Consider the following 25,275-nt stretch of genomic DNA (forward strand, 5'->3'; position numbering starts at 1 on the left):
TGCACATCGACCATACGAGTCATGGGCATGCTAGTGTGAAGTTTTACTGAATCGTCTGTGAATTGCCCATCCAACACACCTGGTAAACGGTGCATGTGGATTACTGGGATTTTACAAAAAGAAAGTGCTTCCAGGTGTATGTAATTGGAGTTCTGGAATTGCACATATGAATTTGCGCCCATCCTTCTCGTCCATAGGGTACTGCCAACAGCTTCAAATGATGAATCAAGAATGTCCAATCCATGGTTGAAGACGTGGCACGATCGGGCACCACCCTGTGAATATCGAACAAATTACAATTGCTATCGAATCCATAATCATTCTAGAAGAAGGTTTCGGGGGTGATAATCGGAATCGGAGTGAGTGATCAAGTTCCTGGGAGATGCGCTAGTGACGCATCTCGTGCTTGACGCGATTGGTACTATGCAGGTCCGCCTCCCGCAACCCCAGAAATACCCCCCTCCCACGTTGCGCATCGCGACGGCTAGCTAGATCTGTATCTTGCGCTTTCAGCATGTGGGAGTAGAGGTGCACACAATCGATCTCACATTGCTTCCAAATCGGCACCATGGACACGATAGCAGTCGCCCCCAAGGCGTCGGCGCTGGCGTCGCCCAAGATTGTCAAGAATGCTAAGGGCAACATCGTGCCTAGCAGCCAGATGGCGCATATCGAGTATGGCTGTGGTAAGTCTGCTACTTCATCACGCACACCTAGATGGCGCTGACGACCAGCCAGAGCACATGGGCGAAATGTTCGAAAACGCGCGCAAGCAGACGCTCCAGCACTACCGGGCCATCCTCCAGAACATCCACGAGAAACCAAGTATAATAGCCCAGACATATAATGCGACAGCGGATTCGAAGCCCATAGTCTCACTAAGGCCATTGTTCCTGTGCTTGCAGTGTCCCAACATCATGACCGAGACCGACCGCGATCTACATTTTGAGACCAAGTCGCACTGCTTCTGTAGGTGCCGCATCGTGCGCGGGATGCGCAAAGGCTAACGCGCAGTAGCTGTTGAATCGCGTGATGGCAATGTATACTGCGGTAACTGTCAGGACTTTATATACGACGAGGCGCTGGAGATTCTGAGGCTACAGAAGGGTGCGCATATCATCACGAAACGGCGGGAAGCAACACCAGTCGGCTGACGATATTACAGGCAAGAAGCGAAAGTACGAAGACACGACCACGACCGAGGACCATAAGCTTGTCATCAGCAATTCAACCTTTCTCCCCTGCCGAGCGATAGGCCTGCGCGGTCTCTACAACATGGGCCAGACATGCTTCATGAGCGTCATCCTACAGACCCTCGTCCACAACCCTTTTATACGCAACTTCTACCTCTCCGAAGGGCATAAGCAAACAGACTGCGAGAAGGAGTCGTGCGTGAGCTGCGCGCTCGACGAAATGTTTGTCGAGTTCCATTCGGCTGAGAAGACAGAGGGCTTTGGCGCTGTCAGCATGCTTATGGGAAGCTGGCTAGCAGGAGAGGCTCTTGCAGGTTATCAACAGCAAGACGCCCACGAGTACATGCAGTTTATACTCAACACGCTGCATCTTGCGAACGGTGGATCAACAGACGATTCGGAGGACTGCAAATGTATTATACATCAGACGTTCTGTGGGAAGTTGTCAAGCACAGTAACATGCGACAGCTGCCGAAACGTTACCACAGCACAAGATCCTTACATGGATCTTAGTCTTGACGTACGGATCCAGAGCAAGAAGCGAAAGATGAATGCCGAAAAGGGCGAAGAAACGCCCTTGGACCTCCGCGACTGTCTCGAGCGCTTTACCGCAAAAGAGAAACTCGGCTCAGCAGAATACACATGTAGGAATTGTGACAGCCCGCAAAACGCCACCAAGCAACTCAGCATCAAGCGATTACCACCTGTCCTATCCATCCACCTCAAGGTACCGTCACCCGCATCCTTCGAACCCTCTCTGACCAATAAACTAACATGCAATTCTAGCGCTTCGAGCACACCAAATCCACATCCTCCAAGATTGAAACGCCCGTTCGCTTCCCAGTCAAGCTAGATATCTATCCGTACACCGCTGCCCACAAGGCGGCTCTGCGCGCGGCAAAAGCATCCGGTATCCCCGTGACAAATTACAACATCAACAGCCCTGCCAACGCCCTCGTGTACGAGCTCAGCAGCGTCATTGTGCACAAGGGCAAAATGGACTCTGGGCACTATATCAGCTACAGCCGCGAAGGAAGTGATTGGTTCATGTTTGACGATAGCAAGGTCGTGCTTGTCAGTGAGGCCGAGGTTCTCGCTGCCGAGGCTTATTTGCTGTTCTACATGGTTGGAGGCCTTGAGGTCTGAGGGATCCATTGTTATCTGTTTGCTTTCAGTTTTCGGGTTCCTTCTATCTCTCTCGGGCCTTTTATTTGTCTCGTGTTTTTCTGTATCGGGGTTATAGTAAGTACGCATATCTGGGCGTTTGATGGGCCTGAAACCTGGCGTATCGGGAGAAATGACGCCATCATATTTCCTCTCTTTCTGTCATGTTCGTGGCTTGTTCAATTCATTCTTGGTCATGGAAAATATATTTGGCGTGCTGTCCCTTATCTGCACTCTTCCACGTCCCTACACCCTACCCAAAACCATTACATCTTCACATGCTCCAGTACTTACTCTATCCGACAAACCATCACGCCCGTACCGGTGCAACACCGTTTCAAGCAAAGCAAGTAAGCAATAAAAACCCGGACCCATCTCCACCGCCTTGGCTACTTCCACGACGCAAGCGCGCAAAACGACGAATCCTTCTCGGTGTTTCTCACGGCCTTGGACTCCCATCGCATAATCAAGTCCCTCGGTGTCCCCGGGGCCTTGGGATCATCTCCCTTGACTCAAATTTAAAAAAAAAAATGCTCTGACTCTGTATCCTTTTTAATAAACCTAAACACCCAGAAAGGGGAAAAGTAAGTCTTTCCCAAAGAGGTAAAAAGTAAGTCTTTCTCAAAGAGGTAAAAAGTCGAACATATTTCGTGTGTTTCTAGAAGAAGAAGAAGAAGGAAGAAAGGAGAAAGTTTGTTATCATGCACAGTAGTTGTCAGGTCGTCGGATGGGTGATGGTTTGGGGCCTGAAAAGAGCTACACTACGCACGCACGTCATTTTTTTTTGGCGCCAATCAACCGGCTGATCTTTGAGCATCGAATTCCCAACGGGCAAACCAACCCCCCCCCCCCCAAAAAAAAAGTCGTTATTTTACATGTTTGAATAGTTATACCGTTTTCTCTTAGCATACTATGTAAAACCTGCAAGCAAGCCCATACTCTCCTTGCCCAAAAAAAAAACAACAACAACATAAAAACAAAAATGAAAAAAAAATCTCACGTATACTTTTGCCCTTCTATCCATTACCTTCAGCCTCATCATACCGTGTAGCCCTCCGGTCGTATTATAATCGCCCGGGGAATAATGCCGAATCGGAAAGCGGAAGGGGGGGGGGTTGCGGATATGGGCAAACCCGCGGTGCCGGGTAAAGGCCCTTTTTTCCCCCCCCTCTCTCTGCCCCTTCTCCACCCTTCCTTTTCTTTACATCCGTTGTGATAAAAACACTCCACTTATGCAACCAGCCCAAAAAAGACACACACATACACACACACACACATATACCGCGCGTCTCGGAAAGGGAGGCCGAGGAAGGATTTCATTCCATGCAATTTTTGGGTGGGGAAATCTCCAAAAAAAATAACAAGCCGGGATATGTAGCCTTATTTGTTCTTTATTTTTTACTTGGTTGCTTTGGGCTTTCGTTTTAGGAAAGTTGAGGTAATTAGGATTCTAAAATAATACTACTATTCTAAAGGGGGGTAGGGATTGTGTGGTCCCCATTTATCGGTGTGACCCATCGGTGCGAATATCCCGGATAGGCGTTAATTTGTAACATTAGATAGGCAAAGAGAGGCCGTTTGGGGTTCGTATAAGAAGGGGAGTCAGGCCCGGCCTCATGTCCCTCTCCCACTCATCAAGCCTGCATCATTTTCTCTTTTCTTTTGCAACGTTCAACATGATTATTAACTTTTAGTCCCTCGCAGTGAGGGAGGCGGCGTAAGATGTTTTTCTCAAGCAAATGGACTCTTAACGTTTGGACTACTGCTATCGCGTCTTCCTTCCTCAAACATGGTTTCGATTTGCGTATTCACGCGGATACCCTTTACCGCTGTTCCTGCCGTCCCTGTCTCGGCAGCGTTTAGGCTTTCGTTGGAGAAGAGCGAGTCCTCGGAGCCGTTGGCGCGAGTGTGAGATTGCAGGCCGCCGGTGCTGCTGGTTTGATGGCTGCTGTTCAGCTTCGAGTTGAGCCGGTTTTCACTAGCCTTGCGCCGTGCAGACGAGAGCTCGTAGTGCCGACCGCCATAGCCGCTTGAGCTGCCCTTTGTGGTGTTGGTGCCAAGAAGGGTAGAGCGTAGGGCGGGAAGGCATGTCGCTATGATGGCAATGGCGGTTTCAATCATGGAGACCGTGCACGTCAACATTGTTTGGTTGCGTTTAGAGTAGTAGGCACGGATGCCTGTGATGCCCGTTAGCAAAGTTTAGGCAAGGCCAAGACTGACGACTTACAACTAGCAATGACGACAAGGAAACCAAGCGCAAAAATGCCGGCTACACCAAGCTTTTGCTTGAGTTTCATCTGCAATCGGGATACCATTGTGATGGGAAGGGCGATGATGATTACGTCAGTGAAGATGTTAACTGCCGTGCATATTAGCCCTGTCACAGAAAAAAGAAACCGAAGCAAGAGTCATGGAGAAACAGGGGCGCCTGCGTGAACTTACAAAAAATGGTAATCCAGTAGTTGATCTCTGCGGCTCGTGGACTACATTGATCTACACAGGGTCAGCCCAGGTTCACTCTACAAATAGCATATGTGTGGGGAAAGAGAAGGTGTTTGGCGTACATGTTGGGTCATTGGACCATCGCCTATCGTGTGGGTAGCACTGGAAGAGGATATCGAAGAAGATGATGAGATATGTGACGGCCAAACCACCAAGCGCAATATTGTACACAGTGACCAGTCGCGACCCTGGCGCGGCAAGACTCTTGTAGAAGAAGACGAGGGCGAACTTGATGGCCCAAAGAGAGGTAACGTAGAGGGTTGATCCAGGGATAATCATCTGCATTATGCCTTTGAATTTCTCTGGCGGTATTGATGGGATCTGACTAAGACCTAGGTTCCACATGTGTTGTTGGATGGCGAGGTCCCCAATGAGACACAGCAACGACAGCACAACGAGGTAGTCGTCGATGCCGAACCTGCCGATTCTCTTCCATCGCGTCCACATACGCAGAGCGACAAAAGGAACCGTGGCTACCGTACAAATACACCATGACACCTAGGAAATCGTCAAGCGTTGGACGTGGAGATTGAAGGGGGTGAAGAGGGGGAGAGTACTTACCACCTGACCATAGTCTTGGGAAACCATGGCGTGCTTCTCCGTCTTTTTTTTCGCACACCGACTTGGACCGACTGGACCGACCTGGACCGACTTGGACCGACCTGGACCGGTGAAGGCTTGTGGCTGTCAAACTTGACAGGTCCACTCTCCTGGACCTCTTTGGCAGCGAATTGGGGCGAGTGTGCTATGAGTGCAATGCGCGAACGAGGGTGACGGCGACGAACAGCGGGGACCTGACGCGAACAGTGCCGATCTTTAAGGATACCTCCACAGATAAACCCCTGATATACCTCATATGACAGAGATGCCCTGAGAAGATCATTAAGGACCAGTTGTTGCAAAGTGCTAACTTGATTGCGCAAGTGCAAAGGCGCGGATGCCGATAGTTCTTACGCGGGAGGTCGGCGTCCAGCGAGTGGCTGGATGGTTAATGCAGGCAAGGGAATCGGCTAGGAGATGGCAATGGTCAAACAGACATGATGGGCTCATCCTGGTCATTGTGGCGAGTCACCTGTTCGCTCGTGCAATTGACGATTCAGATGGCAATGGCAAAGCTGTCCTATTTTTTCTCTCCTACACCTACGGCGGGGGGCCTGACATGAACTTTATCGACAGTGCTGCATTCTCAGGGACCTAGGGCGACGGCGCGCAAAAAATGCAGAGGGCAGCAGGTGGTAAATCCGAGCATCCGCGGTGGTGTGTGGCGATGGCACGGCAAGGAGCCGAACATGGCGTTGTCGACCATGGCAGTGTCGAGTAGCGAAGTGGACGTGGAAGGCATGCGCTCGGAGTCTAGCGCTTCTAGTGCTTAGACCGGATCGATAGGGCGGGGGGCGCGATTGGTAGGATTCGCTTAGTCTGGCCAGAACCATGGAACCTGAGTCGGCCCCGTCCATGGGCCCACTCAGGACCTGCATCAACGGAGATGAAAAGACTCTTCCACGAGGGCCCCATTAAACTATTGCCTGGCAACACTTCGGCATTTTGGCAGTGACATGGTCCTTCGTACAATTGGCGGTAAGAATCGAGTCCCTCCAACTTGGTCCCGCCAGCATGGTGCCCTAAGTAAGTATATAGCCATGTGGACGCCCGAACAAGATCTGCACCCACCGCCCAAACTCTATAGTTCCCTCCTTCAGCCATCCTCCCTGTGTCTTGCATCATGAGGGTCCCGTCTTCTGTTATCAGTGGCCTACAGAGCCTCTCGCTTGTTGGCGTCCTTGGTCAGGCCGCTGTTGTAGGCGCTAACCCACTCCCGCACAAAGTCGCGAGGGCGGTTGTCGCAGATGGAGTAGCGTCCCTCCAGGACGGAAGCGTAACAGGCTTTACCGATTCCAATGGCAATTCCGTCTTTCTTGGAATCCCATTTGCGGCAACTACCGGAGGACAGAACCGGTACGTAATACCCTGCTGCCACGTGCGTCTGACCCGTGTGTACTGACTCTCCTCTGCAGATGGAAGGCTCCTCAAGATGCAAGGAGACTGAAGAAGGGTGAGGTGCTCAATGCCACAAAGTACGGGCCAACATGCCCGCAAGCAATCACCACCACCACGTGGTCCCAGCAAGGCGAGGACTGCCTGAACCTCAACATTTGGGTGCCATCTACGCAGGCCCAGGCAAGACGTGGGCCTCCACCTCCCCCTTGTGCTTGTCATCCTCGACCTAACCCACCTCCAGGAGGACCTCAGGCACCACCACCACCACCACCGCCATCGGCCGATGGTAGTTCTGGTCTTCCTGTCTTTGTGTACATGTATGGTGGCGCCATGGTGACAGGATCCAGCAGCAACCCCCAGCTCGTCGGTAGCAACTTTGCCAACAAGGGTGTCATCTTTGTTAGCTTCAACACACGTGAAAGCCTGTGGGCCTACCCCAATTCGGCCGAACTGGCGGGAGGCAATGAGTCGCAAAACTTTGGCATCCTGGATGTTGACAAGGCCTTGCAATGGGTCCGTGACAACATTGCTCAGTTTGGTGGCAACCCTGACCATGTTGTCTTCGGAGGTCACTCCTCTGGCTCTGTACAGGTTGACCATTACCTATGGAACCACCCTGACACCTGGCTTGCCGGTGCGGTTCAGATGGCGGCCAACGCAAAGTCGGGTCCGGCTGTGGCACCTACCAACCAAGCCCTTGATATCGTCGCAAAGGAAGTCAACTGCCCTGTCGGTGCGGGCCAGCTTGACTGTCTCCGCAAGGTCGACATGTACGCTTTCCAAACGGCTGGCTTCAACTCTACCTACAACACATACTTTACTCCAGTAGTCGACGAGAAGACCCGCTACCAAAACTACGAGGCTCGCTTCGCAGCCGGCAAATATGCGTCTCATGTTCCTCTTCTGACGGGTAACTCTGACAAGGAGGGTGCTGTATTCAGTCTGGTTTATGGTGGTGAGAACACCGACTTCGCAAAGTGGATCAACTCATTCAATGCCGATGTTGCCAACATCCCCGACGAGGTCCTGTTGGATGCCTACAACGCTGCCGACTTCAGCAGTGTCTCTGCAATGAGCGGTGCCCAGTATGGCGACGCGCGCTTTTTCTGCCCCGTCGACTACCTTGTTGATGTGCGCAGCCAGAAGCAGGACACCTGGATCTACCGCTTCTTTGGGGACTATGCCAACATTCTTCCTCTGCCCGTCTCCCCGCCCACCCACGGCGCTGAGATTCCATTCTTCTTTGGTGGCAATGATGCCTTTGCTGGTGTGGAGAACGTGACCGCAGAGGAGCAGGCTCTCGCCGACTTCCAGAACGACTGGTTTGTAAACTTTATCAAGAACCCCAAGGCCGGCCCTGGATGGGCCAAGGCCTCTCCCAAGAGTGGTGCCATTGGAAAGTTGGGCGTACCAGGAAACGAGCTCGAAATCGAGGTTGGCAACACTGCTGATTTCAACGCAAAGTGCCAGAGTGCGTACAAGCCGTACTTGCCGTTGTACCCTGTTGTCCAGAGCGTATCTGGCAGCAACTAGACACGATTTATGAAGTAAATATAGACTACAATACCATACGTAATTATAATGTTATAAGTAACAAGGCCGCAAGTACACCAAGCTTGGAAACCGTGAAGATTGAGCCTATTGCAGTGATGTGTTGGTGAGATTAGCTCAGGAGGCCTATATGATGAAATCTTTTTGACCTAGATTGTAGTTGAATATGGGTAATTCCAAAGCTCCGGACTCGGGCTGCTGACGTTAGGCTAGCAGATCATCTGCAATCGCAAGGCGCGCCGTTTTTTGGCAGTCCTTCCAGTCGAGTGCGAGCGGCAATAGCAGTGGCGCGGGGGCGGCCCCGTCTATGCCGACACTACGGTAGCTTTTTGCTCAGGTGTGGTATTCTGGGGTCGCCAACCGCCACGCCACCGGGGTGTGTCTGGAACGACATGAGAACCAATGCGATTTTCATTGGCGCATTATCTTGAATGGCAGATTTGAAACTCGCACATGTACACATGTACACATGTACAGCCCCATAGTCGACGTGGAAATGGCTAGGGAACAAAGGGTCCAAAGGTGTAGCGCCAAAAGGACGGCAGGTGTGGGAAATATGGATTTCGTATGGGGCAGGTCAACCGAAAAGCGCGGGGACAGCCAACCGTCTTGGCGCTGAACCCTACCTCTAAAAATGAAGACGGGGCAGACGGGGCAGACGGGGCAAGGGGGATATCGTCTTCCGTCATGCAGGGCTGATTGCAGCGCCTTGGAGGGTGAGAATTATGTAATATCGGAGTTGGATCGTTCGCATCTCACTTGGCCTGCACGACTTTAGATCAAAGAGGGGGTGGCACATGGAAACCTTGTTGCAGCCCCCGCGCGCTAGTTCGAGGGGTGTCGAGTTTGAGCTTTTGCCTTTTGCCGCGTGTCGGTGAAGACGGTTGTCAATGTTGGTGCTGTTTATTTGTGGTGTACACGAGTGCTGCCTGAAAACTGAGGGTTTCACCTCGTCTTGTCCCGCGTTTCTCAGGCCGCCCGTCGGTGTAGATGCTGTGTACGTATGCAATGCCTCTTGATGAAATTGATCCCCGCGCTTTGCGGGCCCCAACCGGGGGCAGTGCCTCGTACCCAACTGCTAGCTTGGGGCGTGATTGGACGGCGCCCTTGGCTTGTCGTGTCGTCTTTTGCTGCGCGCTACACTTCGCATAGGGTTATTTCGCTGCGAGGGGGAGCATACCGAGATGCAATATACCCGTCAAGGCTGTAGCAGGCCAGCTAACCGAAACTGCGTCCTGGCAGCTTGAGCACGACCAGGTGCGCCCCCTCCAGCCCTAACAGCGAGACTGAGCGCGTGTGAGTGTGCGAGTGCCAACATGCGGATCAATATTCGGCCCGCAATGCCGCGTAACAGGCTTAGCGCCTTCGTGCCACTACCACCGCCATTTGTTTCTCGCAAGGACCTGCTTGACTTCGCCTCTTTGTTGGTTAGCAAAAAGGCCTGTAACGAGGCTGGGCACGCAGTTCCAAGATCTCACCCTTCTGCGGCTTTGGCCTCACCTACCCCATCTACTGTGCTATTTAAGATTAGTAGGCTTTGCCATCGCGATGCCTCTACACATGCCGCCAAAGAGGCCTAGCCTTGCGCCCCTTTGTGGTCGATGCGAAGACCCGGTCACCAAAGTGGTAGGTCAGTGACCCATGCGGAGCCTCATCTCAGCTCCTCGACACCTCTGTACAATTGCTTCTTCTCCCACGCACATCGCCCACATTCTTATTTCAGCCGTTTTGATAGGCGGCCATCTGGACCCGGTGGATGCAAACTCGGGTCCGCCAAACGCATGGGCTGACCCACGCCTAAGCCCTCGCGTCTTCACATTGCACGCCTAAGCTCTCGCGACGTCTTTTCTTCTGCCGCCTGCCTGCAATCATCCTCTGCACCAAAACATCATGTCCACAGCTCATGGCCACCAACGAACCCATGAACACCACTCGTCGCAATGCCGGACCGTGTACGATCGACTCCAGGACCACCGTCAACTAGTCTGGCTGCCATGTGCAGTCACCTCCCTCTTAACCACACGCCATCTCCTAGTCGAGGCAAATCTGCATTACCCTCTGCAGTTGTACATCTGTCAGATTGTCGCCACTGCCATTCTCGCTTTCATCTCACACTTGTGGCGGAAAAATGATCAAGAGCGCAGCAACGAGCAAGAGCAACCCAGACAACCAATCCAAGCCTCACTTTTGGTCATAACTTCACACGCCCTACAAGCAGTAGCAGCGCTATGCATAACCCAAGCCGTATTGCACACGTCAAACCTGCCCCTTCTTTGCATGATGGCAGTAAGTTTATTCCGTCTTTGCTGCAACCCGCATTGTGCTAATCTGGCCAGACGGTTGCATTCTTCGCTGAAGGGTTGATATTGCATGTCTTCAGTTACACACCCCGCTCAGGCGTAGATGCGCTACGTTTGGGCATCCACCTCTTGGCTTGTACCGGAGTTCTGTCCGTAGAGTACCGCCTCATGGTGCCAAGCTTGATAACATCAATCTTAGCCATGCTCTTGCTTGGCTTGGCTTGTGCGTTGAGGAAGTTGGCTTCGAAGCATTATCCAGGGGTTTCGCTTAGCCAAAGCACGGATGCCGGTTGGTTAGTTGCTATGGGGATTCTAATAACAGTATTTTGCGCACTCAGCGGTTGGCCCGACGAGCATAGAAATCCGCTTGACAGAGAGAACCTGCTGCTGCGTACGCTGAATGCCATTTCAACCGGAGCGGCGCTATTGATAGGGGGGTCGGTGTTGTTTCCTATAGAGACAATCGGTAATGGCCAATCATCTGGCCACACCGCATCACAACGTGTGAACGATGTATTCACGCAGCTAACAATGACAGCCGTCATTGGCTGTTTTACCACTCTTTCGCTGCGCCGTTCCTACTCCAGCTGGTACCAACTGTGCTTCTACTTCCTTGCAGTCCTGTGCATCTGCGGCCATGAAGTTTACAGGTCAAGTTGGAAGCAAGCAAGGCAACCGAAAGATCCCCATGGAAGCTACGATATGGTCCCGTGTTCGCCCAGAACTCGATCAGACGATAGTGAGGAGGCCGGAGAAGCGGATATTCTAGCAAGCCGTCCAGACTACACCCATGGCTTCCGCTCGTCTTTCAGCAGCATCGTATTAGTCATGCTATGGACTGCGTATATAAGCTTTAACTTTGGACAACGCCAATACCCACGCATCGAGCCTCGGTTGGATCTCAAATACGAGGCAAATAGCCCTTTGGAGGTTGTTATCAGCATGTACAAGGAGCGGACACAAGACGTGGCCTCGCTTATATCGAAGCTACATACCATGCCACAAATGTCACAAGCTCTTGTTACCATATATCTCAAGGATGGCCAGGCAGACGAAGAGAAGGTCAAGCAAGAAACAAAGGCGCACAACGTTGTTAAGCTTCCAAACGTGGGACGAGAAGCAGAGACGTACCTCAACCATATCGTCAACCGCTGGGACAAGCTTGCAGAGCGTACCATCTTCCTCCAAGCCGACATTCACAACCCACGAGAGTTTTATCCCTTTTTCCAACGATATTTCCGCGCAAATCAAACTGGTTTCCTCAACCTGGGATGGACAGGCAATGTTTGTTATAGTGACGACTGTGGCGACAAACAGGGCTGGCAGGATGAGACGTCGCTGTTTCCAGAGATTCAATCAAGGATCGACCACTCGGTGCGCGACGGTATACTGCTCAGCTACAAGGGCCAGTTCGTTGCTACCGCTGCGCGGATTCGCGGCATTGACAAAGCAATATACGACGATCTCTGGAGACTTCTTGTCGACGAGAAGAGCTGGGCGCACAGTGAACCCTATCTGCAGGACCGAGAAGATGGCATGAGCAAGCCTTGGTTCGGGTATACAATGGAGCGGATATGGAATGTCCTGTTCCAATGCTCCGACATGGACGTCGCATGGAAATGCCCTACGCTGCTGAGCGGATGGAGATCTGGTGGCGGCATTGCCGACTGTCAATGTTTCGACACCGAGCTGGTCGAATCATGAAATGTGCTATGAGCCCTTTGCTCATCTCTTTGTTTTTTTCCTTTGTTATGATCCCCCCTAGACCATGAACGGCGCAAACATGTCGCTTTTGTCTCCCGCGTTGGAGCCGCCGCTAGTTAGTTAATTTTAGACGGCCGTCGACCAGATGCAAATAAAGACTATTTTTAATGGACGCGAAAAGGAAAAAGAGCAACTACTGGTTTAGTCGCCCACGCACATGCCAGAAGGGAGCCTTTTACTTTTGGCTTTGGGACGGGCGATATGTGGGCATTCCGCGTGCGTGGAAAGACAAGCCGATATGGTATTCCGGTCGTGTTTGAGAATGTGAAACCTGGAGGATTGACGGACGCAGGAGGTTCTGAAGCGCCAAGGTGAAACGTGTCACAGCAGCAGAGCAGCAGCGCAGCAGCAGCACAGCAGCAGCAGCACAGCAGAAGCGCGTCGGCTAGATCTACAACACGTGACACACTAATCCTCTTCGCGAGGCGGCACGGGCTCTGTGACGGATCCTTGCGGCAGGCACGCAGTCAGCAGAGGCACCATCCATGACTGACTCGCCCCTATCGCACGGCAATGGCGTCGCAGATAGTCCCCTTTTCATCGAAACACGCTGCCGTGAACCCTTGGTGTCAGCACGAAGGAACTTTGCGGTGCCACTTTAATCCAATCTGCATGTTGAGTCCGTTGTTGTGGGTTACGACGACCAGCCTGTTCCATCATTTTAACTAGCCAGGACTGACCGGCTTCCATAACAACTAACCTATATAGCGCTTACTCGGGCACTAGACGTCCACCGTTTCCTTCTTTCTAAATCCAACCCTGCATATACTTACTCACACACACACTCGCATACACATACACATACACACGCACACGACACATGGCCACGCTGCACCAACGAATGAGCAACAAGCTCTCCATGATCTCCAACCGGAGCTCAGATGGCCTCTACAAGCACCGTCAAAGTCTTCTCTTCCGCGAACTCGAAATCCTTCTTGAACTCAACCCTAGCACATTCAGCTCGCCACTACTAGCGCTTCCAAGGGAAATCCGGGACCAAATATTCAGCTATGTCTTGCCAGACACCTCAAAGGACCGGCCAGAGCTACACACTTGCCTCTGGAGTGCCGAAATGTCCAACGGAGAGCCTTGGAGACATGACATCTTTGGATACGGACCATCGGTGCCCAACGCTTTGCGCCTTCGCCCAGAGCTCCTTTTAATTAACAAGCAAATCCGCGAGGAACTGCTGCAAAACTATTTCCGGCGCAGCAAAATCACACTCCACGCGGAGCTGCGCAACACGCGGGCCAACAATGAATATTTCGAGTTCTCGCAGCATATCCTTAGACTGCCGATGCTGAAGCACACAACGCACGTTCGCTTCTATCTAGAATGGAACTATACAACGCTGAGAAATGGTAGCCGAGACCGGATGCTCAAGGACCAAATGCGCATGACGTACAATCTGCTGGCTTCCATAGACAAGATTCTCCAACCTCTACCAAACATTGAGACAATCGAGCTGTCAGTCCTCTTCTTCTGGAAATACCGCAGCGGCAAAATGTACAGTCTGTCCATGCAGGATCTTTTTGACCTTGAAGGCGTCTTCAAGCGCTGTGCTGAGCTGCGGTGGCTTGGTCTACTCGGTGAAAATGATCTCCCTGGCAAAGTCAAACATACAACCTCTACTTATCTCAGTCCTTCATCCGCGATACCGCAGACATCATCAGCTGGTGTGGGATACAAGATGTCGACGGAGCGCAAAGGCACAGAGCAGAGCGGCGGCATGGAAATCTGCATCAGTCGCGATCTCAGCGATGCCATGGAGGAGCGCCGAAAGAGCACTGTAGATTTCTTTGGGAACTACGAGATTGGTGAGCCGTTGCCTCTACCATCATACCGACATGGTGCCATGATATGATTGGGAAAGCGCCAGCCAGCTACGACCATTTTCTCTTCTTTCTCTCTTTCTCTCTCCTTTTCTTTTTCTTTTTCTTTTTCTTCATCTTATTTTCCCACTTGCAAAAGTTCGGTTAAGCGAAAAAAACAGGCGTATTCCCGGCAGACGAGATGCTTACAATATTATAATGCATAATTTGGCGTGTAAAGGGCATAGCATAGCGTATATGTGTTTCAGGATTTTAGTGTACAAAGTTCGTTTTTTAGCAGGTATTCGGTCCCAGGAAATGCAAAGAATGGTTAGGCGTCTAACAAAGAATTACTATCCAATGCGTATTGTCACACCTCATGCAGTGCTTCAGCTTTGCAGATAGTAGTAGGCAATGGAAAAAAGCCAGGCCCTATGACAAGTGCCACACTACTATCTGGCAAGCAGGCTAACAGGTCATTGGGTCATTTTCCCCTTCTTCCCTCGATTGAACATTTATTCCGTACCCAACTACACAACTCCCGCTTACTACATCGCTTACAAGATCGCTAGGGGGATCGCCGGGAGGAATGTCGCTTGTACTACTACGTACGTACCGGTCCGATCCGCTTTACAAAGCTTGGCAAGGAAAACGTCCGTGAGTTGAGTAATGTGGGTTAGCGATCATTATGGCATAGCTTTTGATCGAAATGGTTATGAGAAATACGTTAGCTCTGTCATCGAATAGCGATATAATAACGCGTGCTCCACTATCAAAACATATGTGAAAGGACTCAGCAGCGTTCGAAGAGGCGACGAGACCGTAAGCACTGTCTTAATACATTCTCATTCAACGAGGCCTCATCGCCCCTGAGTCCCGGACACGTTCTATCTAGCACTAGAAGATACTGCAGTAACGCATTCCGTTCACACAGCAACTAATGGTATGGAAATAAAATTTGATAAGATATCAAAGACTCGAGAGATCTAGATAAAGGAACCTACCACTCATACACCCTACCCTCAGTATTCGCGGTCAAAAACCTCCCTGCATCCACATCCCTCTCCCCATCAGCTATCCCAACCAGCGGTGCCGCACCTTTCCTCATCAGTTTTGCCCCACACTCTACTTTGACCCGCCTCGTCATCTTACTCTCCATAATTCACGGACAAAACGCAAATACCTTCCACCCCTTACCTTCATACTAGCGTGTACACCTAGTAAAATACTACGAGTGATATTGTAACCGCAATCAAAACTTCAAGCGGACTTTAAACTGTCGGTGATCATGCCCACAATTCCGGTCTTGATGAGGCTTCTGGCGTTGTCTGCCCTGTCCTCTTCGAAGGCCGCATTTCAGTGGAAGCAACACTCCAATGGTTCCACACTAACCCGTCTGTGTACGATCCTAATTGGGCAAAAGGCCAGAATCTTACCTGGCCTTCTGTTCTTCTGCTTCCAAACACCGCTCTAGAGCCGTTCGACCAACCCAGTCGTCACAAACCCTGCTAAGTGACTATCGATGACCGGGCTGATGCGGCGGACAATGGTACCGTTACTTGTCACTGGAGTATCCGCCAGAATGTGGGGAAACCACTCAACTTCTCTCACGAATACATGAATGTGTGGCATGGGACGGCGGACTCCACGGGCAATTAATTTACGTTTGCTGGTGGGTTGGTGTTTACCATTCAACAGAAACGGCATCGATAACAAAGAGGATATGGAAAAGTAGAGGATCCCAAAACAGTGACAAAAAGTTCATTTTCGAGACCTCTGATCTTTGTTCGATCAGTGGCAGAACTTTTGCTGTGCAGTGTGAAACTATACGAAAAAGGGTCTGTATACTCTAAATTGAAACGTTTTTGATGGTATTCCCAATGCTGGCATGTTCCGATTAGCACACTCAAGGCATTCTACTCAGCTGGCGCAGCACCTTCACAGCCTATGACTGAGGCTACTCCAAACAACAACACGGGTCTGGGACAACTCCAAGTCGGAATTCTGAAAAAAGCCAACGGACATGACGAACAGTAACCTCAACGGGTACCAGGAGACTATTCCACTCCAGGGCGAAGGACACATCCACGGAGGCGTCTTCGTGGAAACTATGTAGCATGGGCGGATGCGTCATCACGCAACCCTCCAAACAAATCATCAGCTGTAACCGCTCGAACACCAATGAATCAACAACATCCAGTTTACAGATCCCCATCGTATTTAGCAAGATGCGTCGAAAATCACAGGAAAGCCATGCCTACAAGTACGGGGAAAAAAGGGTTTCCCTTCCACACAGTGAAGCAAGCGGGGGCCGGAAAACAACCAAGTCCTTGTTCCCAAAAAAAAGTGATGATCAGCAGCGCGGGGGACGCAGGTTGACGCGGCAGGCACCATTGCCAAGACGGCAAGGGTTAGTGGTGTCAGGGTCGGCAGATGGAGGTGGTAGTCGTCACAGACGGAGGTAAATATCAGAATTTGGAAGGAGAGAAAGTAAAAAAAAATGTGATGGGATTAGCCAAGGTAATAAGGGCATGGAAGGGGGAAGAAGGTACATACATGGGGGTTCTGTTAGTCGGCTGCAGCATCAAGATCGGCCAATGCATTGCTCTTACTCAGTAAAGGTTGTGTGAGAATTCCATGGCATTGGCTTTTTCGTTACTTTTTAATTGCGTGTCCTGAAGGTTGTGTGCTTTTTACTCGACAGCGTTGTGATCAAGTACTATATAGCTTACTTAACCAGGAAGCAAACGACGAAGCAGAGGATGCGGATTCGTAAAAGTTTCTAAACAAAGACTTTAGATATGTACTATAATCATATCAGAATGACAAGGGACATGACGTGTTGTAGTCACATATGTTGAATTGGGGATTCTCCCCAAATACACGTCAAACAGCATGTCTCCTCCTCCCCCCACCCCTCCGCCAATTCCACAGCGCCTCCTGCGCAAATGTACGCGCAGTAAGATGTCCCCTCTCCTTATTCGCTTCCTCCGTCAACGTCTCAATCACTCTTCCCTCTTCAACACATTGCCACAGTCCGCCCGCTATGGCACTTCCCACATCCTCCTCCACCCACTCCCCATCATCATCGTCATCTTCTTCCACATCCGGATTCTTGGCCACTCGCACGGGTCCGTCTGTTTTCTGGGCGCTCTCAACACCAAACTGGCCTTTTCCGAGGCGGTATAGAATCCTTCCTAGCGTTTGGTAGGCAATGCAGCGCTGGCTGGGGACTTTACTCCTGGCTGTAACTGCTAACTCTGGTATTGTGTATCCTGCTGCTTCGGGGGCTTCGGCGTGGTGGTGCAGCCCTCTGTCGGTTGGAATTTCTCTCGCTACGCTGGGTGCGAGCAGGTTTCCCTCAAAGTCGAAGCGCAGTTCGGCAGGATTGAGGGCGGTTTGAGAAGGATGGTATGGCGATTTTTTGTCGGAGGGATCGATGGGGGACATCCAAGACAGCTTAGAGGGATCATAGGCGAGGTTGGGAAAGTATTTCTCGTGCAAGTTCTTGAGGAAGGACGGGTCGTTGGGATCGAGATCGGGCGGTTGTGGGGGTCGGGGGAAGTGTATTGAGTCGTCTGTTTGTTGCTCTAGGGCGGATCTTATGGCGTCGGGGGAGGTTTCGGTGGCGGATGCGGAAGGGGAAGTCGTGGATTCTGGCAACTTGGACTCGTCCACAGGTTCTGACGCTGCGAAGGAAACTTTCTTTGTGCTTGCAGGTTTGGTCTGTATGTCTTCTTCGGCCTTTTCAGTCGCGGGAGGTTTTGTAGCCGCAGGCGCTGGTGGCTCAGCATCAAAGTCGCGCTCATTGCTTCCCTGGTCGATATTGGACCGCAGCAGCAGCTTCTGTAGTAGTGCAGGATTGAGACTTGCCATGAGCTCTTGTCGCTCTTGTTCAATTTCGGCATCAGACATGGCCGCGATGGTTCGCCTATTTTCCTCATCGATGGCTCTTCGTTCTTCGTCTGGGTCTGGGGCAAAGGCACTCCGTGGATTAGGCGGGGGTGCCGCGACAGCCTGCTTTTCCTTTGCAGCGCGCTGCTGCTTAAAGGCAGATACTCTCGGAGTTCGTTTCTTGTGTGCTGGGAAACCGTTCACGTTGGGCTTAAGTGAGGGCGCGACTGGGGGGTTAGCTGATGATGAATCGCGCTCTTGAATGTCGCCCACAAAAGCGGGGAATGAGGGCATAGGAAGCACATTTTGTTCCTCTGGCTCCAGCTTCTCGACTGCGCCAGTATCAAAGTTGAGGTTGACGCGTTCGCCTCTTTGGAACTCCATGGTGGCTGGCACGGTGGTGTTGTGGTGCAGCACTGCATGCAAAAGTTCCCTAGTGAGGTGCGGGATGGACCCTTGCATGTGGGGCGGCTCGTCATAGCAGCCGGCGACGTCACGCTTCACGCCTACTGCTGTGTTTCTCTCACCCCACCATGCTCCAACCGCCCAGCGAATCTGTCCAGCGAATTTATATAGAATAAGCATGAATTCTAACTATCAACGCATTAATATCCCCGTCATACCCGTGAATTCTATCTGGAAAACGTATGAGGCGTACGTCCTATCAACAAAAAGAAAATGATACACGTCCGTGCTTGTAGTGCCGCAACACCAAAGTGACGCAACCTTGATATCTCCCAGCTTTGCAGCTGTGCATCTCAGCCAAAACACAATTTTTTGAGATAATCTTTCGTAGAAATGACTCCTCCACCTTCACGGAAACGTTCTCTGAATTCGCATCTTGATACTCCAACCCGTGCTCGATTTTTTCAAGCTATCGATCAGCGTGGAGACAAGACTAAGCGTGACATCTACCACGAGTTCAACATCCCACATGCCACCGCATATCGACTCCTCCAGCAGCGCGATAAATACGGAAAACTCGCTGACCGCCGCTCAAAGCTTCGCCAATACAAGAAAGAGCATGGAGGCATTGGCTCTGGCCGGCCGCGAAAGGATTCAAATAATAAGACTCCACAGCAAATGCACAATGCTCGACTAACTATCCCAACGAGCAAGGTAGAGCACCAGGCGGCCCTACCCCGCATACCCCACGCATCCCACCAGCAATCCCTACCCCTGGATAGCTCGTCGACTCTCCTCCCAAATCTCTCCCAAACACCCATCCCCAATCCCACCACTTCCTCCAATTGCGTCCCACCAAACTTACCAACCATGTCCTCCTCCAACCCAAACTTCCCCCCGGCCCCTTACGAATCCGGCACACACATCGCGCCCCCTCCACGCCCTCCATCCCCCGCCACCGCGGGCTACAGCCTAAACCACTTCATGATGCGCATCAAAGACCCCCAAAAGACACTCCGATTCTACTGTGACTGCCTCGGCATGCACGTCGTCTTCATATTCAACGCCGGACCATGGGTTATATACTATCTCGGAGGGCGAGACGTGAGTACGTTTATTTCCCTTCCCCTCAGCTTGCCAATTGGAATACAGCGAAACAAACAAAGCTGAGCGCAAAACAGACATGCAAAACATCCGCCAAAAACAAGGTCTCCTAGAACTCTACCACATCCCCGCAGACACCGAGACCCCTTATGTCTCCGGCAACGACTACTCCGCCCGGGGAGTAGGCTTCGGTCATATAGGCTTCACGGTCCCCGACGTAGACGCCGCGACGAAGCGTGTGCAGGAGTTTGGGTTTGAAGTTATTAAGCCGTTGGATCAGGCGAGGGAGGACCAGATGGCGGTGCCCGACGAGGTGGTACAGGGGAAGTGGGGGGAGGTGACCGAGGGGTATAAGCATGTGTTTAGGCAGTTGACGTTTGTCAAGGATCCGGATGTGAGTGTACCCTTTTGTTCCTTCCTTTGAGAAAGATGGGGGTGGATGAAAAGGGGGGGGGGTTGCGAATGTAAGCTGACAATGATGCAGGGTTATTGGGTTGAACTTATTCCGCCAAAGTTTAAAGCGCTGGGTGAAGAGTAAAAGAAGTGCGGAAGTTGGTCAAGGGTAAAGAAGGACTCATTTGTTGTGTGTGTGGCTCTGCTTGTGAGTTGAGTGACTATCGAAAAACGTATTTGTATGCTACGCTAACACGAGTTCAAAAGAAGATATCCCTATCTGCATCAACCCAAATTAGCGACAGAACCTGAAAAGTACAGGAGTCTTGAAAAGAATAGAGCTAAACTGAGTGGCTTTAGAATATCATCATCACGTACAAGACTAGCACATCTAGCATCGTCTACCACTCTATTCATGGCCTCTACATGCTGTGTCCAGTGTCAAAACAAGTCGTAACATGATTATGCATTACCTCTTCCTCAAAAATGTGATGAGCACTGTTGAAGACTACAAAGTCCATCCAACACCCCCATCCTACATACAGCGAGCCCAGTTTTGCTTCAACAAAAGCCACATATACCCACTCCTCAACTTCCTCGGGGACCCCAACATGTGACCTTGCTTTCTTGGCCAGGCATGCTAAGTCCGTGCCTGTTTTTTTTTCGGCAAGAACGCAGTCCTATTCGTGCGCGTCGTGTGGTCATACAACGCACATGGTTTCGTGATATGTCAGTGGGACATGGATGAGGACGGGCTGCCATGTCAGTGTCATGCGAGCGGAGAATAAAGGGGTATGATGCTCTAAAAGAGCTCACACCTTCTCCACACCCTCAATGACTGGCGCGTTTGCCGCGTCTACAGGCTCCAAGTCTGGCAACTCATCATCCGCGTCGTCGGCCACGTCCTTCATCTCAATGTCTTTTTTCTCCACATTGGGTTGCTCAGGATGTCGACAAACAGCCTCGGTGTACTGTTCTGCCAGGTCTGCCCGGACATATACTACACCAGTACTGACCTTTGGCCTCTTGCCTTCTTCTTTCTCCAAGACCGCACTTTCATCTTCAACCTTTTCCACTCGATCATCATTGTAGCTTCGCCATTCCTTGTTCTGAAAATCGTAAATGTAGATCCAGTAATGTCCGCCCTTGACATCGCCACGATGTACAAACACGGCATGTAGTCGGTATGGGACCGAGGTGCAGTCACGAAAGACGTTGTTGATCTCCGATTCCAGCGTCGTCCTCTGCTCATCAATACCCGAAAGTTCCAGTGCGTAATCAGAGGCACGTTTATGGAGAGTGTCCGAGAGCTCTGGGGGAGGTGTTAGCAGGCTACCTAGCTGGTCCTGGTCTTCGGAATTGTCTGAAGACAAGCTCTGGATGAAATCACTAGTAGCGTCAAGGCACTCCGGTAGGTTCATGCCCTCGATCCCACTAGTTTGCAGTTTTGTTCGCTTTGCATCCAGCTCTCGTAGCTGCTTCTGCTTTGCCCATTGCGCTTTGCGGAGTTCCAACAACTGTGACTCGTCTAGCGTTGGCGTTCTTGCCAAGTAACGGTCGAGATACATGGTCTTTTCAAGACCAATATGTGAGTGGTCGTACACCGGTTGGCCCTTTTCGTACTGCAACCGCTTTACGTTGATGATCTGGATGGGCGCGGCCTGTTCAACGTAATCATACCTCGTACCACCATCGCTTTCAATTTCGCCGAGACCGAAATCCTCGTCCAGAGTAGCATAGAGTGAGCGGTCACGGCGACCAGTAGCAACAAGGAAATGGTCTCGGAGCTCTTGGTTTTTCTGAACTCCGTCTGGCTTTTCCATGACGGTCGTAACGTCGCCAAAGAAGAGCTTCTTGATAGCATCTCCTTGCTCGCCTTCTCGCAATACGCTATCACCGGTGATTGCACAGGATATCAAATCAAAGATGTTCGCCATGACCTCTGCTGCGTCCTGCTGTCGAGCACTCTCCTCAATTCTGCCGATTTTCGTGCTTGACTGAACAGTAGGTTTTGGAGCGGGTTTAGGATCTGCTCGTGGTGGGACTGGAGGTGGCCGTGTTGGCGGTGCAGGAACATCATTCCCACCTTCTTTTGTTGAGCCATTCTCATGGCTGGGGGCGTCGTCCTTCATATCCGAGTCCAGGAGATTGATTACCGGAGTTTCGGTGTTATCCATAACAGTGTCCGTGGAATTGGTCTCTTTCTTGTCGGCCATGGATCCGGCCGGTAGTTCGACGGGAATCAGCTGACCCTCAGCGGGTGGCAGCATAGGGCCGCTGACTACTGCTCCATCAATGGTACCGAGACCTATGCCTGGAACGACATCTGAATCCTGTATCTCTGCTTCCTCGGAAATGTCTGACTTGCATAGTGCAAGTGAAGCTAGGTCGATTTCAGGTTGCACAGTGTCTGTGGGTGCCTTGATCATCCGCTCGAAGAAGGCCCGTAACTCACGAACGACTAGACAAGGTTAGTATAGATTCTCGTGGATTCGAAACATACTGACATTTCTGCGCAGTCAACACCCTTTCCGGAGTGACTGCCATACGTCCAACCTTCTTGTCTTTCAGAGCCTCCGGAGAGGGATCTTGTAGGTGATCCTCACAGTTGAGGATAAGGTCCCGTAAGGGTTTGATGGTGAACAGGAATTGAAGTACGCTATTCAGATAGCATGTGTTGCCAATGTTGCGGAGACCGACGGGCCATGATTCGAGAGGATAGTTGTTGCGCCGCACTACAGGCATGGGAGCGTTGGCAGGGCGGTTGCCGAATCTCTGAGTCTGGTCTTGCTGGATGAGTGCATGCGCTTTCTCCATTCTCGCCCTCTCACTTGTGCCAAGCTCGTAGGTGCTGAGCAGAGAATCTAGCACAGCTGGATCGAGCGCAACACTTCGATCAGAAATTTGGAAGTGAGCGTAGGCATCCCCTAGGTCCATTTCGGGTTCGGACATGGTGCCGAACTTGAGGAAGTGATGTAGTCTTTCGCTTTGTCGATGATCCGCTATAATCTGTAGTGCTTTTTGTGCGGTTTCCACCTCTGCTGGATTGTCTTGAGTCTAGTGCGCATCAGCGTTTGTTCCAAGGCAATCATAATTGTGCACGGACCTTTAGTGAGTACATGGTCTGAACAAAGTCATCTGCTGTGGTAGGGTCAAGCTCAAACCATGCCATGGCTTGGTCGTAAGTTTCAATAGACCCTGCTGCTTCTGCTCTTATCCTCTCACTATCGCGCACATCTCCGAGAACCCGCAACTGCTTTCGTGCTTCCTCGGCTTGCAGAGGGCTGATATCCGATAATCGAGATTTGAATGAACCAATAATGTGCTCGTCCCCAATGACGCTCGCATGCGCCGGATTGATGCCAAAGTACTGATATGCACGTTGGGCGTCCCGCTTGCTAATGAGTCCTTGAGAGGCCAACAGGGCTACCTGAACCCCAAGCGTCTCACTTTGGCGACCTGCGGCGAGATCCTGCAAGCATTCAAAATAATAGTCTTTGTTATCAATGTCTACAGCAACTTGACGAGAGAAAGCAAAAAGAATCAGTGAGTCGTCAAAGTCAGCCAAAGCGCCTAAGCTAGCATAATAGCTATTTAGTGTCAGCATATGAAGATACTGGATCAACATCAAGGTAGAATACGCACGGGTGATCCTCTTCATGGCTTGTGCTGCGGGTTTCGCGGCCCTTTGCCTTTGCATCTACAGAACCCGTCAGTATCAATATACAACGAGACGCGCAGAGTCAAACATACAATCTGCACAAGCCAGCACTCTCTCGAGCTCGTCCCGCGAGGGCAAGGGGTGCATGGGTTGGTGTCTGCAGTTTGCACGTTCATTTTCTGGCACGCTTAGTATTATGGTGTTGAGCTCGTAGCGAGCATCTTCAATCTTGGTCCGCAGGGTGTATTCGAGAGGATGGGCAGTGTTCTCTGGTCTGGGGAGGTACCAGGCTTCTATCAAGGTGCCCTCGTCGTCTTCTTCTTGCCGATTCTCGAACCCCAAACGCCTCAGGATAGAGTCGCAATCGCGGCCAAAGGTTTTGAGAAACTTCTTGTTGAACAGGGGAATGCGCGCCTTGCCCTTTGAAGGGTTGAGCGAGTCTTGCAGATATGTGTTGAGGTAGTCGGGGGCATCGACTCTACGGGCCATGACTGGGTCGGCTCGATCACCCGCCAAGTGCTGCGCAACCTCCCATCTCTTCCTCAGTTTGGCCTGGTTGGTCAGAGTCTCAATGTCATGTTCGGAAAAGATTGGTGGCCTCAAGCCGATGCGGACGTGGAGTGAGCACTGAGGTGCTGAGCAGCGGAAGGAGTAGGTGCGAGACGGCAGTTGAGCTTCGAGGCCGTTGATGCCGTTGGAGCCCTCCTGGCCCTGGTAGAGAAAGTGGTGCAAAGCATAGTCTGTGTTCCCTCTGCCGCACCACTTGCTCCTGCCATCATTGTTGCGGTGGTCGGCAACGACATCAACATGCCAACGGCACTTTTGGCAGTAGGCGGCAACCTTGTAGACGGTGTCGGTGTCTGGCTCGCGCCCTGGCTCGACGGGGATGGACTGCTTGTCCTTTGTGAAGAAGTTGTGCCTGCAGTTCCTAAAGGGCACGGCGGCGACGGCTGGAGCATTTGCATCGTGCTGCGGCGGGGGGCTGGTCAACAGGTTGCGGCCGGCGCGCTCTTCATGGCGGGGGTCGTATGTGAAGAGGTCCTGGAGGAGCCGTGGCGCTGTCTTGCCTGTACCGCTCGAGTTAGCATGTGTGCATGGGCAAGGGGCAAAGACGAGGTACCGGGCGCCATGGCTGCTACCGGCCGGGCGAGACAGGCGGGGAGAGATTATGTATGGGTGGTGATGGAAATAGATCAAGTGCACGAGACGAAGCAGGCCAAGTAGAGCAAGCAAGCAAGAGGCGTGGATAGACGGTTCATCAGGTAAGCATTGTAGGTGGCGGTTGCCCAGCAAAAACACACAAGGGCACGCTGGCCTAGTAGGAGGTCTGGGAATGGTATACACGAGCAGCACAAGCAGCCATTGCCTGTCATGCCCTCACGATGCTGCGACACTGCCAACTGACCTGGCGCGCACGATGATGCAGTGCCCGGTGCCGGGGAGCCCTGGCGCCCGGTGCCAAGACGCTTAGGCCCGCCCGCCGCCTGCAACACCAGAGACATTGACATCGCCAGCCATAGCGAGAGCTTCGACGA

The 25,275-nt window shown here is 51.6% G+C and overlaps 10 protein-coding genes across 10 annotated transcripts; 6 read left to right on the forward strand and 4 right to left on the reverse strand.

Moving 5' to 3' along the window:
• Window positions 1–568: 568 nt before the first annotated feature.
• On the forward strand, window positions 569–2,339 carry COCMIDRAFT_87265 (uncharacterized protein; the record flags this gene model as incomplete). The annotated part of the gene is made up of 5 exons (XM_007686869.1): window positions 569–686; window positions 739–969; window positions 1,018–1,107; window positions 1,166–1,920; window positions 1,980–2,339. The coding sequence occupies 5 exons, from the start codon at window positions 569–571 to the stop codon at window positions 2,337–2,339; spliced, it is 1,554 nt and encodes a 517-aa protein (XP_007685059.1).
• Window positions 2,340–4,088: 1,749 nt separating this feature from the next.
• COCMIDRAFT_34106 (uncharacterized protein) lies at window positions 4,089–5,447 on the reverse strand (the record flags this gene model as incomplete). Its single annotated transcript, XM_007686838.1, has 5 exons — window positions 4,089–4,534; window positions 4,585–4,716; window positions 4,800–4,850; window positions 4,922–5,357; window positions 5,421–5,447. 5 exons carry the CDS (start codon window positions 5,445–5,447, stop codon window positions 4,089–4,091), a joined length of 1,092 nt encoding a protein of 363 aa, XP_007685028.1.
• A 1,135-nt stretch (window positions 5,448–6,582) lies between these two features.
• COCMIDRAFT_87279 (uncharacterized protein) lies at window positions 6,583–8,390 on the forward strand (the record flags this gene model as incomplete). The annotated part of the gene is made up of 3 exons (XM_007686870.1): window positions 6,583–6,815; window positions 6,875–7,016; window positions 7,110–8,390. The coding sequence occupies 3 exons, from the start codon at window positions 6,583–6,585 to the stop codon at window positions 8,388–8,390; spliced, it is 1,656 nt and encodes a 551-aa protein (XP_007685060.1).
• A 518-nt stretch (window positions 8,391–8,908) lies between these two features.
• On the reverse strand, window positions 8,909–9,133 carry COCMIDRAFT_87439 (uncharacterized protein; the record flags this gene model as incomplete). Its single annotated transcript, XM_007686871.1, has 1 exon — window positions 8,909–9,133. A coding segment is annotated over one exon (225 nt), but the record flags the coding sequence as incomplete, so codon positions are not given.
• A 2,106-nt stretch (window positions 9,134–11,239) lies between these two features.
• COCMIDRAFT_2686 (uncharacterized protein) lies at window positions 11,240–12,412 on the forward strand (the record flags this gene model as incomplete). The annotated part of the gene is made up of 1 exon (XM_007686813.1): window positions 11,240–12,412. One exon carries the CDS (start codon window positions 11,240–11,242, stop codon window positions 12,410–12,412), a length of 1,173 nt encoding a protein of 390 aa, XP_007685003.1.
• An 880-nt stretch (window positions 12,413–13,292) lies between these two features.
• Window positions 13,293–14,336, forward strand: COCMIDRAFT_87322 (uncharacterized protein; the record flags this gene model as incomplete). Its single annotated transcript, XM_007686872.1, has 1 exon — window positions 13,293–14,336. The coding sequence occupies one exon, from the start codon at window positions 13,293–13,295 to the stop codon at window positions 14,334–14,336; it is 1,044 nt and encodes a 347-aa protein (XP_007685062.1).
• A 2,833-nt stretch (window positions 14,337–17,169) lies between these two features.
• On the reverse strand, window positions 17,170–18,561 carry COCMIDRAFT_87259 (uncharacterized protein; the record flags this gene model as incomplete). Its single annotated transcript, XM_007686873.1, has 1 exon — window positions 17,170–18,561. One exon carries the CDS (start codon window positions 18,559–18,561, stop codon window positions 17,170–17,172), a length of 1,392 nt encoding a protein of 463 aa, XP_007685063.1.
• A 402-nt stretch (window positions 18,562–18,963) lies between these two features.
• On the forward strand, window positions 18,964–19,311 carry COCMIDRAFT_58567 (uncharacterized protein; the record flags this gene model as incomplete). The annotated part of the gene is made up of 1 exon (XM_007686874.1): window positions 18,964–19,311. A coding segment is annotated over one exon (348 nt), but the record flags the coding sequence as incomplete, so codon positions are not given.
• Window positions 19,312–19,452: 141 nt separating this feature from the next.
• On the forward strand, window positions 19,453–20,224 carry COCMIDRAFT_87455 (uncharacterized protein; the record flags this gene model as incomplete). Its single annotated transcript, XM_007686875.1, has 3 exons — window positions 19,453–19,690; window positions 19,764–20,080; window positions 20,171–20,224. 3 exons carry the CDS (start codon window positions 19,453–19,455, stop codon window positions 20,222–20,224), a joined length of 609 nt encoding a protein of 202 aa, XP_007685065.1.
• A 667-nt stretch (window positions 20,225–20,891) lies between these two features.
• On the reverse strand, window positions 20,892–24,870 carry COCMIDRAFT_2690 (uncharacterized protein; the record flags this gene model as incomplete). The annotated part of the gene is made up of 6 exons (XM_007686814.1): window positions 20,892–22,540; window positions 22,587–23,136; window positions 23,186–23,669; window positions 23,725–23,779; window positions 23,833–24,807; window positions 24,861–24,870. The coding sequence occupies 6 exons, from the start codon at window positions 24,868–24,870 to the stop codon at window positions 20,892–20,894; spliced, it is 3,723 nt and encodes a 1,240-aa protein (XP_007685004.1).
• Between the last annotated feature and the right edge of the window lie 405 nt (window positions 24,871–25,275).

The sequence above is a fragment of the Bipolaris oryzae genome (genome assembly GCF_000523455.1).
Source record: "Bipolaris oryzae ATCC 44560 unplaced genomic scaffold scaffold_23, whole genome shotgun sequence".
Lineage (NCBI taxonomy): Eukaryota > Fungi > Ascomycota > Dothideomycetes > Pleosporales > Pleosporaceae > Bipolaris > Bipolaris oryzae.